This window comes from Megalops cyprinoides, chromosome 7 (assembly GCF_013368585.1).
Source record: "Megalops cyprinoides isolate fMegCyp1 chromosome 7, fMegCyp1.pri, whole genome shotgun sequence".
Taxonomy (NCBI): domain Eukaryota; kingdom Metazoa; phylum Chordata; class Actinopteri; order Elopiformes; family Megalopidae; genus Megalops; species Megalops cyprinoides.
Window position 1 is genome coordinate 1738701 of NC_050589.1, and position 13854 is coordinate 1752554.

General features: G+C 45.6%; 1 protein-coding gene across 1 annotated transcript; it reads left to right on the plus strand.

Moving 5' to 3' along the window:
- The first annotated feature begins 741 nt into the window (after positions 1–741).
- Positions 742–12234, plus strand: LOC118780249 (zinc finger E-box-binding homeobox 1-like). Its single transcript, XM_036532658.1, has 6 exons — positions 742–799; positions 6761–6858; positions 6994–7102; positions 7793–9015; positions 10731–10932; positions 11810–12234. The coding sequence occupies exons 1-6, from the start codon at positions 742–744 to the stop codon at positions 12232–12234; spliced, it is 2115 nt and encodes a 704-aa protein (XP_036388551.1).
- The last annotated feature ends 1620 nt before the right edge of the window (positions 12235–13854 follow it).

Sequence of the window (13854 nt, forward strand, 5' to 3'; positions counted from 1 at the left end):
CGAAGTACATGCTGCACCGATGGTATAAGTATTTTCCTTCATGCAGAGAGATATTAATGCATGTAATATCTTACCAAAATTCACAGTGGACAGAGGGAGCCTTACGAATGTCCAAAATAAGGTTTAACAAGATACGTTATCGATTTAGACAGTCGCTGAGTTGGCGAGCGAGGGTGACCTGAATGGCCGATTGTCGTCATTAAATTTAATTTAAAAATACAGACAACTTTCCAATTGAATTGCCCTTGTAACAACAATAAATGTAACCACAGCTGGTGTTGTGTCAAATACTGAAAATATACTGGTTTTAGATATGTCTTGAACAACAAGCAACCAGTGAAAATGAAATCAAAATATTAATTATAATAATAAAAAATATCTCGCGCACACCAGAGCAAGACTATTCCCGAGTGCAGTCTCGAAAACGGCCGAGGAACATGAGGAAGCCCGTAAACGATGACAGAAACCAAAGAGGAAGACAGAAGGCGCGATGAAGCATCAGCATCTCCGGGATCCGAGGGTAACGCGCGCTGTGTCACGGCTGTCGCTGAGGCAGACACTTCGCTCACTGTCAGCATCAGCGGTACAGACCGTCCCAAGCCGGCCGGGGCTAACCGAGGGGACCGGCCCCCCGTGACATCACATTTCCCATCGCCTGGGCTCGCCGCAGGACGTAAAGAGCAGCCAGGAGGAGGTGCAGCGCAAAAGGACATCGGAACCACGACAGTTAACAGATACAGGATGGCGGAGGAGAGCCGATGCATGCGAAGGAAACAGCCGAAGCCGCGGAGGAGTTCAGGTAAGGACTAGCAGTACTGCTATGAAGCTGGCGCAGATGACTGTGCATGCGATGAGCTAAAACTTCGTTTTATTTTGACTCTTAAGGTACTGCGTTGAAGTTTGTACATTTTGTTGTTTTGACGTTACTTTACACGTGTACTGCTGACTTTGTTCGTTGGCTCCTGAGGAACCGTCGTAGAACAGAATTTACTCAACTTCAGCTATATCAAAAATAATTTTTTTAATTAATTAATTTTTATCAAAATGACTTAATTGTAGAAGAAACTGTGAGTTCATGGATTTGAATAGGCATGCACACCTTCAGGCAAATGCCAGGGGAACAGTGCAACGAGTTTAAATGGTGTACGGCTGACAAAATCATGTATGATGCATCAGGACGTCCATCAGGTTTAAAAATACAAGATTTGTATTTGAAGGAGGGGCAACGTGCATGTGATTACATTGGCACAGAATCGTGGACTCAAATTTTTAAGATCAATGAAGCGTCATTCCAAATAACAATGATCGCGCATTTTAAAAAGATCACAGGTTTAAACCTTGTCTTCCCAGTACGAGTGGTTGTTTCCCCACGTTTGCGCCTTACACAAAAAGGTAAGTGAAATCCACTTATTGAAGCAATTTTTTGAAATCATTAATTCAAGAACCACTCTGAAATCAGCCATTTCAACAGAACTCATAATTCAAGTTGGTACGCACATTTCACTTCTGTTTCGCTTCTGACATACTCATACCTGGACTCAGGCTGTAGCTGTAGGATGTAGGTTAGTTGGACAAATTTAGCGCAGTCCACAGGATACGTGCACGCGCAGAATGTGCCGCTTGCGTTTTCAGAAGAAAGCGTGGGCAATTCGATTGAGTTTCTGGAACGGAATGGAGAGTGACTGTATAACTCACAGACACGGGAACCGAAGCTGCGCTGGTTAACGAGACAGTTCAGTCAGCAATATAAAACACCACAGCCCCTCATACAACCTGGCTGAACACTCGATGCGCTGCTTCCTCGCAATGCATGTCTTGTGTAGGCTACTGTTTACGCGTTTTCTCTTCTTTTTTTCTGTCGCGCCTGCTTTCTTCTCTTTAACCTATTGTCCCGCAAGCAGCTGTGTCATGAGAAGAGCAGAGTCTTAGAAACTTCATGCAAAGTATACATTTCAGAATTTTCCTGAGAGTCTGAAACTACTTTCAGGACAAGGAAACCAGAAAGAACAACTGTATTCGTGTCTAAAGTCAGCCACTTTTGGTATTTGGGAGAGTGCGTGCGAGAGCCTTTACACCAACAGCATCGACGCGCAGTCGAGACATGCTCCCAGTGACACATTTTAATAATTATATTTAAAGATGGGGATTGAGCAGATGGCGAATTAATTCGCATGTTTTTACGCGAAATATTTTTTTTATCCACAAAATACTACAGTAATTAGTTCTTAGAAAACTCTAAATATGCTCGCGCGCACACACCCACACATCTGAATAAACTGATGCCCACATTTTTTGCTTAGAATTCTCAGAAGACCTTTGCAGTTAGGAAATGGTGTGTATATATTAAAGCAAGCATAAAACATATTAATTGAAAAGGGCTGTGCAACTAACTAACTAAAAGAAAGATTTATTGTAAATGTTAAATAATAATTTACCGAAATGAGCAGCAGTGTGAAATGATCTACGGAATACGCGGCGTAAAAAATCGTTGCAGAACGGGGGAACTTATAAGTGACGTTCAACATGTTGAATAATCACTATATAAAAACTCTAATGCCAGACCTCCACAAAAAGGATGAATACGTCTCCGTCATCCTAAAGGTCCAGTGTAATGCAATGTATGTAATTAGCGCGCGTTTCTCCAGACTCGCATGGGGTTCGCAGAAGTTGAGTTCATTGAAATGTATTTGCTTCCTAAATCACATGCCGTGCAGGCGCCGTTTCTGCAGTAGATGCGCTTTGGCCTTCACACTCAGTGTTAAAGAAGGGCAGAGCAAAGGCGGAGAGGGGAGAGGGTACCAAACGGCACACGAGCTGCGATGAGGCCGTTACACAAAAATCTAAGATTTAGATCTAGATCGTGTTGGTACTAGGATTGTAAATATTGATTAATATATTTATACATAGTCATTGACTGACTGACTCATGGAAATTATTTCAATGATTGGTGGATTCACTCATTCTTTTATTCATTCATTGAAGGGTGGAGAAAAGAGTGAGGGATGGAGAAAGGGTTTAGAGGAGAGAGGGAAGGCTTCGTCTGTCACAGGGTGATGTACCCGAGACTGCAGGTGGTACCTGGTAGCCTAAAATAATGGCTGACAGAGCAGCAGTGAGGTAGGAAGGGACAGACGAGGTGTCAGTGGCTCCCTGTACTGTGTGTGTATGTGTGTGTGTGTGTCTGACTGTTTGTGTGTGTGTGTGTGTGTGTGTGTGTTTGTGTGTGTGTGTGTGTGTGTGTGTGTGTGTGTGTGTGTGTGTGTGTGTGTGTGTGTGGGTGCATGTGCGTGCATGTACACTTTATCTGTATGATCACCCTAAGAGGGTGAAAGGCCAGGCTGTCAGCGGAGCAGACAGAGCTCCCTCAGATTAGCCGAGCGCTGGGCTGTGTGTTGAGCGGTGCTTCCTGTTGACTGCGCTGGTTTGCATGGTATTAAAAAAGGCCTGTCTTGGAAAATTATTTTACACAACACAAAACACTTTTCAGATAACAGCACAGATAACATTACTGAAATGCAGCTCCGGATGAATTTAGACAAGTTTGAGTTTTTTTTTTCATGAAGTAGATGGGGACAGCTAGCCTTGTGTAATACTCCGATCCTGGAATCCAAATCTCAGATATCACCTGTACCAGTCCCAGGTGTGATCAGGCAGGACGACAAAGCCAGCTGGAATCCTTGCTGAGCTGCTGACAGTATTCTCATGCAAGCAGATAACAAGGAGATAACAAAACTAAAACTGCAAAAACAGACACATTTTAAAGTGGTTCTCCACCTTACAAATTAGTGGGTACCCAAGCAAGGTGCACAGACAGTGTCAGGGACACAGAGCTCTCCGTTTCACTGCTGATCTTTACTTATTCTGTCTCCTGCCTGTCACATTTTGCCTGCAGTGAATTAGGAGAGAATGGAAATTTCAGTATCATCATTTCAGTATGAGCACTCAAAGCATTCTCAGTCAGCCATATTGGACCAGTAACACATTTTCACAGGGACTGTGTTATTTTCAGTATGAAATTGGCTGTGGTCCCTTCAGCATCTCTCCCTCTTTCCTCCATCTCCCAGAATCCACAGCTCTGCTGACAGAGATGGCAGATTGTGTTCATATTTGGTTTGTGTAAGTGCTCAATGGCTGTGAAATTGCTCAGAGATAGGGCCCTGTATTTTCAGAGATCAGATTTTATACCCAGTAGCTCTGTCCTTCACTGGCAGGAAGCCCCCTTCTGCACAATCAGCAACAATCTTTCCACTTTGGTACCTGAATCATCTCAATTAGTCACTAATGATTACAAATAAGAAGCTATGATCTTCTGGTTCATACAGCATTGCTCACTGCTGTTGATTCATGCTTACTCTTTCATATTGCATATGTGTCAGTAATGCACTAATACTTAACAGTAACAGGATATGATTTCAAATGGTGATTTCAGGCTATTTATTTCTCATGCATTATGTAACATAATATTGAGAAAACAGAAATTCTGACTCAGAAATGCCCATTGACGCTGTAGGAAAATATAAAATATTCACCATTATGGAACAAATACAGAATAACGTCAGAGCGGTATTTAAAATGAAATAGGAGATTTAACCTGAATTACAGGCTACAAAATCAGTTCAAATGAGATCATTCTGATCCCAGCCATGCCATCAGTCACAGCGACAGTGAGCTCACAGCGAGCCCTCTAATAGGTCACAAGCATCCACTAGTGAGATCCACCCATCCTCCAGTTGGTATGCATGGGATCCACCCATCCTCTAGTTGGTGTGTGCCCCGCTGTGGTGGGTGTTGCATTGTGGGAAACGTCGGTTGGCCAGAGTCTGTGTGGCGCAGAGGATTACACCTAGCTCACCTGCAGGTCAACAAGGGGGGAAAAAAAGCCCTGTCTGGTCTGTCACTATCCTGCCTGTCTGACCTCATTCTGCTGTGTAATATATAGAAATGGCAGAATAAGACCTGATATTCTGAAATGAAAGAAAAGAAGCTCTCAGAACTGGCAGCACCAGGGCCTGCTGCAGCCACTTTCTTGCTCCCTTATCGCCACCTAGTGGAAAAACTAAGGTACTGTCATTACGCTGGGGAAAGCCAATTGCTCAGTCAGCCAGTGAGTGAGTGATACCACTGTTTCCAGAGATGCTCAGTTAAAAATAAAGGAACATAAAAAATTTAACCTGCTCAAACACAAAGGTACATGACTGGTAGCCTCTGTTCCCTAATAAAGGCTCGTTCTGTACTGAAGCTCGTTGTATACTCAGAGCAGCAGTTGCGGACCGGAGAGCTAATGTCCCATCTGAGGTTGAAAACAGGCTGGCAGATTCTCGTTGTCTAAGTTGCCGTATCGCTGTGCATCTTGAAAGTGTCTCAGACCACCAGTATGATCCAGTAAAAGCAGATTCAGGGAACTCTGCTCTCACGTCAGCCTCGCAGAGAAATTCCTTACCTGCGTTTGTCATCAGGGCCTGTATCTCTCCTTACAGGCTTTGGGGTTTTCCCTCCAAATGTGCTGTGTCTCTTTCCCTCTCTTTCTGTATCTCTTTTTCACTCACCGTCTTTTCTCTGAGGCAAGAAAGACTATCTGGAGAGCTGTCTGGAGAGCTATTAACAGTCACCCTCTGTGGGGCTGTCAACAGAAAACACTGAAATACATGCAGTGTACATATCCATCCATGACAGTCCTGTATGTCACTCATCCACAGGCTTATTAAAAAGAAAATGTTATGATTACTGTAATAAAGCACATTCATACAGCAGGAAACACACTCATTTGGTGATACTCATGCCATTTGGAGGAAACACAGATGAGTCATTTAGATGGCATGATGTTGATAAGTATATTAACATTACAACATTTAAATTCCTAGGGCTGTGGTGAGCAGTTCAGCAGTTAATAAAAGAATATGAAAAATTCATTTAACTCTAGAAGTGGGCAGAGTCAGAGTCTGTGTCTCGTGTTGTAAAAACACACACACACACACACACACAAAAACCCTAACAGAGGAGGCCAGTATGTTACAGAGGCACACGCAGGAAAAAAACATCTAAAAATGTGCAGCTTTAATAAATCGCTGAAATAATGTAGACTGATGCAAAACATACTGCTCCTTGTGTTTTTCTTTCACTTGAACCATTTTTTAAAAAGATGAATTTCATGTTGAAAATCATTTCACCACACCTTCAGGACTGTGGTAAGGCTGAGGAAGGCAGCGACTTGTATCTCAGTAAAGAGCATGCTTGTTACAGTTAAACTGCTCAACGCTTTTTGCAAAACATTTTACCTACTTGATGTTTTGGTGATGGGGGCAGATAGAAGAACACTGTATTTAAATTATGATTTTTTTGTGAATTATCCATGCAGCATTGCAGTTCATTGAGGACTATAATATATGTTGTAAGTGAGCCAAAATGGATCATTACAAGCTGTTTAAACAGCATTAGTACTGGAATTATTTTGTCGCAGCGTTCTGTACACTGTATGAGGTTGATTCTTCGGTGATTTATGCGTACTGTATCGTTGTGAGCAGGTGCGGATGCTTGGGCCGAAGGGGTCATTTACACTGCAGATGTCACACTAAATAAATCCACTGCTGCCGGTCAGAGTCGATTTTTCGCAATGCTAACCACCTGTGGAGCGAGGACGAGGCGTACAGTAGTGTTGGTTTGTGTTTTTTTTTTTTTAAATGTAGACCCGTCAGTCTCGTCTCCCAGAAGCCCCTTCCTCGAGTGCTGACGGCACGCGGTCCCAGATGTTACCACGGGACAGATGGAGGAACAGTGACCCGGCAGCAGTGTAGCTACAGCCCCCCCTGCAGGACACAGATGGAGAGACACTTCACAATGCGCAGCCAGGCGGACGACAGGGTTAGTGAGTCGGCGGAGCGTTAGTGGTGCAGGACGAACTGTTAACGTCATGATGACTATTTTAAATTCGACAAACCCTCGCGTCTTACTGCGGATGTGTGTTTCTTTTTTTCGCTTGTTTGTGTTTGTACGCAGCAGAATGAAATTGTAAACGGAGCGCAGAACAGGAAGTTTAAATGCACGCAGTGTGGAAAAGCCTTCAAGTACAAACATCACCTCAAAGAGCATCTTCGCATTCACAGCGGTGAGACTTTTTCACGATCATTGAGAATGAGCCCTACAGTTATTAGCGAATAGCAATACTTATTTAAAAGACATATATGAATGTCTTTTGTTACGATCTGATTCAAACTTAAGCGGAAAGTAACCTAAAGCTTTCAGCCTTTTTGGAGAGTTCGATTGCATCGTGTGCTTTAACGGGTTAACACAAGGGAATCTGAGGAATACCTCGCCATACAGGTAGGCAAAATAACTGGGAGGAGTGTGTGGGATTTAACAGCTTTTAGATACTTTTAAACTCATCTGTGACCTTTAGTGAATCGTATGATCTCATTGATAATACCCACACACCGACTCTTTCCTCTCACATTCAGTACACCCGATCAATGAAAAACACGCAGTGACTGTCCTGGTTGTGGGCGGCTTTTGCAATAATCATTTTCTTACGTTTAACGTTGAAATCACATTTGGTTTTAGTGCGCTCTCGTATGCTATTCTGGGTTTAACTATGCATGATGGCTAATGTGTCAGAATGTAACCTTTTCTTTTGTTTTGTTGTGTTTAATTGTATAGTGCACCAAAAAAGCAAATTGTCATATTTTTATCACAACAGTAAAAATAGTGTAGACTTGACTGCCCTCCTGTGTACCACGAGAGGTTGAGATGCGTAAAACAGCCTACGTTTTTCTACAAGACACTGCGTTTCGCCTTGCAGGGGAGAAGCCGTACGAATGCTCCAACTGCAGGAAGCGTTTTTCCCACTCCGGCTCCTACAGCTCCCACCTGAGTAGCAGAAAGTGCCAGAGACTAAGCCAGGGGGTTGTGCTGTTCAAGGCACACCGCAACAGCTACTGTCCCACCTCACGCCCCACTGCCGGCTGCAGGAGCTCAGAAGGCACCCTTTACCCTTTTCAGCTGCTCAGAAAGGATTCTGGGACCTTGGGGGTCTCTCCATCTCACTTCAGGACCCCTGAGAGACGCTGGATCCATCCCTCACAGCTCTCAGTCCAATCTAACCGTTTTGAAGACATGGAGCTTGCACCGTACCTGCGTGCTGGGGGAAATTTTCTGCATGTCCAGTGGGGGGCAGTGTGGCAAAGGTGGGCAGAGACCAAGAGGGGCGTCTCCATGGGAACGGAGGAGAGGGTGGGGTTCGGTGGCTCTCATGCGGCGAAGGACCCCCTGGACGGATACGTGCCAGACCACAGGGTGGGGCTGGGGGGGGGGCCAGTTGGCAGGCCGTGGCAGGACAGCCTCCTCCACAGGGCTGACAGGGCTGCAGAGCTGCCCCTGGGGGATCTGCGGAACTGGGGGGCATCACCACTTCAGCCCCCCAGCCTCTCCCTTCAGGCACACAAACCCCAGAGCAGGTTCTCCAAGTCGGACTCGCGTCTGTCCCTCTCCTCTCGACACCCCCTTCCCCGGCACCCTGGGGGTGACCCTCGGCCACCACCTCCAATGGGCTTTTGTGGAACACACACCTTCTGGCCCAGCTCCGCCCCACCATTCAGCCCGCCCCTCAGCCCTGGCTCCTCCCCCCTCCCACACGGGACCCCCAAGTCCCCCGACTCCCACGCCGAACCCCTCGACCTGTCTCTGCCCAAAGCCAGACTCAAACCTGGGGCTGAGAGAGGCCGTAACGGCAGGGGTCCAAACGGAGAGCAGACGCAGACAGAGACGCTGCTCAGGGGCCTGGCCCCGCCCCCTCACCGTCGCACGCTAGCCCGCAGTAGAACCCCACAAAAACGCCACGCCCCACTCAGCACACGGCCTCTTTTTAACCCCCAGCAGCCCGTAGGCCCGGGTGGACCGGAGCGGGACATGCCGACCTCACCTCCACTCAACCCCACGACAGACTCGGACTCCCTTTCCCCGATGCCCCACGGGCCTCGATCAGACACAGACTTCAGCCTCATGAGGATCCACCCAGAGAAACAGGTAACATCACTTCCTCACACTCCACTTTATCCTCACATCCTGTAGACAGTCTGTCCAGGCAGCATGCAGAAAAGCGTTCTTCTTCTCATTGGCAGAACGCTGTGTTAATCAGCACACTCCCCGTGGCAGTGAGTCTGAGCCTCTCTTCACAGCAGTATTACAGAGTCAGAACTCATGTTCTGGGAAATTCTCTGCGCCTTGGATCAATTTGTTTTTTTGGCTCCAAACTTGTCTGCAGTATGCTAACGGTGCATTAAAGAGCCCATGCAGCTGAGAGCACAGCTGAAACCCTTTAATGATTAGTGATAGTGATACAGTGAGATGGAAATCACCCAGACTGATGAAGGCGGTCGCCAGTGAAAAAAACCCAGCTTTCACAGGGGCCACTTACAACAAGCGTCAGAGAGGCTTATTATGGATGTGAAACAGCCGTGAGGCAGGGAGACCACAAGAGGACCAGAGAGAGCATGTAGTCAAAGCTCTGAGCATGTTTCTGCTGAAGCACAGAAGCACACCGCAAACGCTTCCTGAAGGGCTTACCCTCGTGCTTTGATGCCCGTGGGATGAGTATGAGCTGGTGAAGAGCATTTATTTATGAACTTTCATTTACTGCTGTCCTCCTGCTTCACGTTAAAATGAACCGAAGAGGCTGAGCAGAGAGAGAGCGAAAAGTCTAACTTTCTCTCACAGAAACACAAGTTCACCGCTTCCCCCCGTCCCCCCCCCGTCCCCTACCCACGCAAACAAAAACTTTCTGCCCCCTTAACTTTGTGTTCTAGAGCTTCAATCAAAGACAGGTGCTTCGAGCTCCGCGCTTTGAAGTCTCATTCATATCTGCATTCGTAATCACCCTTTCGCTGTAGTGCATCATTAGAGAGGGACGGCGGCGTGAAACCACATCCTCGGGGCGCTGCATCACTCTCCGTCACACCTGTCGTGACATTTGCATGGCGCGTTACTCACCTTGGGTTTGGCCTTTTCTGATCAGCTTCTCTGTGTGGTTTCCTATATATTTATTTTAGCAAACTTACGGAAAATCAGCGCGGGGGAACTCCAGAACATTGTTGTACAGTATGCAGCCGAGCAGATTCTCAGAGAAGTCACAATCCACATGTCAGTCCGGTCATTTACTGTCAGTACAAAAGGATGAGAAATGTGAAAGGCAGAGTTATTCAACTGCAATGTGTCTTTGTTTCATGTAGATTTTATACCTGAAAAGGTACAGGAACATGGAAACATATAAAAAACAAATTTCTTACTAAATCCATTGCACCCCTTCATTTTATTAACCAATAACACTCAAAAGGAAAAAACAAGTGGATTCTTAAGGATCTTTTTAAAAGAGCTCAGTTTCTTGAAAATTATAGTTTTAATTTACACGCACATATTATACTATTACAAGAGAGAATTTAAATTAAAAGAAGTGTGTGTGGTTATCTGTTAAACCATAATGTAGCAGTGGGTGGCAGATTAGCATAATGGTTCAGAAGGAGGGTAGATAACAAAAAGGTTGCTAGTTCAGTGTCCCACTGGAGCACTGCTGCTGAACCCTTGGGCAAGGTACTTAACCCAGAATTTCCTCTGTAAAATATCTAATTGTAAAATATCTAAATTGTAAAAACCTGTAATTGATGTAAGTCACTCTCGATAAGAGCGTCTGCTAAATGCCAATAATGTAAATGTAATGAGTGCATTAATCCTGTGTGATGTGTTAGGGTGGGAACGTGAGCAGAGGGTGCTGGGAAATGCAGTCTGCAACTGAGGGAGGAGCTGAGGTAGAGGGAGGGGCTAATGTAGATGGACGTCCAATCAAGAGACGGCTGAAGAGGACGCAGGAGGGGCTGTATGCTTGCGAGCTCTGTGACAAGACCTTCCAGAAAAACACATCCCTCCTGAGGCACGAGTACGAGCACTCAGGTGTGCATCTGTCAGCAAGAAGGCTGAGCAACCCACCTGCACACACACACACACATGCACGCTCTCTCACACACACACGCATACACTCACACACTCACACACACACACTCACGCACACACACACGCACACGCACACACACACCCACACACACATACACACTCACACTCTCACACACACACACACTCACGCACACACACACGCACACGCACACACACACCCACACACACATACACACTCACACTCTCACACACACACACACACACACTCACACACTCACACACGCACACATACACTCACACACACACACACACACACGCATACACACACTCACACACACACACACACACACACTCACACACTCACACACACGCACACTCACACACACACGCATACACACACTCACACACGCATGCATACACTCACACACACACACACACACACACACACACTCACACACACACACACATACACACACACACGCACACACACACACACGCATACACTCACACACACACGCACACATACACACACACACACACACACACACACACACACACACACACACACACACTCACACTCTCACACACACACACACACACACACACACACACACACACACACACACACACTCACACACACATAGGCAAAAACGGGCAAAAACAGAGAACAAGCCATTTTTCGTCCAGGTATAAGTAGGACATCTCTAGTCACACTTGTAGTTTTCCCTTAAAAAACTAAAAAGGAACAATGTGTAGTCAGTACTCTGCAGCACTTCCTTAAACAGAAGCGCAGAGATGCTTTGATTGGTCTGTCCTGCCACAGTGCATGATGTGCTGCTCAGTGGGTGTGGCTGTGTGTTTCTGACTCCTCCCACAGGCAGACGGCCCCATAAGTGTGGCACCTGCAGCAAAGCCTTCAAACACAAGCACCACCTGAGGGAGCACACCCGGCTGCACTCTGGGGAGAAACCCTACGGCTGCGACCGCTGCGGGAAGCTCTTCTCCCACTCTGGCTCCTACTCCCATCACATGAACCACCGCTACACCCTCTGCGGCCTCCACCAGGACCACGGCCGCGGCGCAGACCGCGATCACGATGCCTTCCCTGATTGGCTGCCACTGGAGGGGCTCTGCCGTGAGGAGGAAGGGGCAGAGTCAGAGACCTTGCCCCAATGCTTTGCCTCTGACCTGGGTGGAGCTCTTGGCTCTGGCCTGGGTGGAGCTCTTGGATCTGGGCGTTTTTTCCCCTTGACTGACGTTGGAAAAGCTGGCCCACTCCCAGTCACGGCCCCAACCATGTAGTGCACAGAAAGGAGGATGTAAAGTGAGGGAAGATGCTCCATTGTGTTACAGGCTATAGGAGGAGCTCCCCCTGCTGGCTGACAGAGGGGTGGCAGCGAGAGTGTTGGGGTGGTGGCGGGCAGCAGTTTCTGTGCAGATTAATGCATCATTTGGATGAAGTGTTTAAACCATGACACATGAAGTGATCTGTATCACTGACATGTTCAGTTACCACCTACCCACAGGTGCTGAACAGAAAAGTGCAATTTTCCATTAAACATATGTTAGTAATATTTGAAACTAAACTAAATACATATAAAATTATATGTATTTCAGACATGCAAGAATGGTATGACTTATATCATTCAAACAAAGAGTAAAGATGTCAAAGACATGGGTGATGAGAGGGTATGGGGGAGAATTTTAGATTTTTTTTTTTTTTGTTTTTTTTTTTTTACAGTTGTCATTTGTTCAGAGTATTCCAGTGTTAATCCAGAATAATTGTTGCTGGAATCTTTGTCATCTGATTTCAAAGTGCAGTTATCTTTTGGGCATTGTAATTGCATTGTAATTGTAATTGTGTAATTGTTCTTTTGCTGTAAAAGTTCAGGGAATCCTGCACTGACCTCAGGACAAGCCGATACCTCGGAAATAGACACTGTGAGGGGAGATTCCAAATAAAAGTAATTTCTGCCTTCCAGTAATCTCCCCTGCCTCAGAAACCAAAATTCAGAAGCCAGACTGGTCCTTTCCTTTGTATACTGCATGTCATTTTGTATGGTAATTTCATAATTCAGAAAGGGGGAACTGGCCATGACACTGGGAGGACCAAGTCAAGATTTTATCACACCACAAGGCCATCCCCCTGGAAACAGAGGTCAAACGAGTTTGTGTTTCCTGAAAACTTAAGATGGCGCCAATGCTGGAGATGGTTATAGCAGTAAAGAGTGGGGAGTATTCCTCCCTAATGTTAAGGATTTGCATATAGTCAGAGTCTACATTTTCAATAATTTGATTTTAGAAGCAATGTATGAAATGTCAGTGTTTTCTGTGTAAATAATGGCACTGCAAAGAGATTAACTCAGACTTTAAGGCTGAAAAATGTGTAATATCAGTAAATGGATTGTTATTTTTTAAAGGTTTATTCAGCTCTCCTTCTCCACTGTTGATGAAGAAGAGTAAAAGTTAACATTTACTTCTTTCTTTGTGTCAAAGTGTCAAACATTCTGACACTGATTCAATCATATAATAAATCAGTGATCTAATGGTCTAATATTCCAATAAGCAAATATTCGTTTCCTATTGTAGAGAGTGATATTTGGCACATGAAAGTGCCAAATATCACCTTGGGGTTCACCTTGGGGTTTCAGGTTTGAGTCCCTCCCAAGTGGACGCTGCTGCTGCATCCAAGGGCAAGGAGCTTAACCCAGAATTGTCTCAGTAAATTTTCAACAGCAAGTAAACGACTGTCACGTAAAATGTCCATAAACTATGAAAGTCGCAGTGAATAAAAGCGCCTGCTGAGCAAATGAAACGAAATGAGTAAACTGCACCGCAGGTGGACGCTAATCCGCACTCTTCAGTGCTGAAATTGTTCATCTACCTTTTTTCTGATATGGTTACATTCTTACTCTGCACATT

Excerpts from the sequence above, each read along its gene's own strand:
- LOC118780249 (XM_036532658.1), top strand. The coding sequence starts at position 742 with ATGGCGGAGGAGAGCCGATGCATGCGAAGGAAACAGCCGAAGCCGCGG. Across the intron at positions 800-6,760 it reads GAAGCCGCGGAGGAGTTCAG|ATGGAGGAACAGTGACCCGG; the intron begins GTAAGGACTAGC and ends ACCACGGGACAG. Across the intron at positions 6,859-6,993 it reads GCAGCCAGGCGGACGACAGG|CAGAATGAAATTGTAAACGG; the intron begins GTTAGTGAGTCG and ends GTTTGTACGCAG.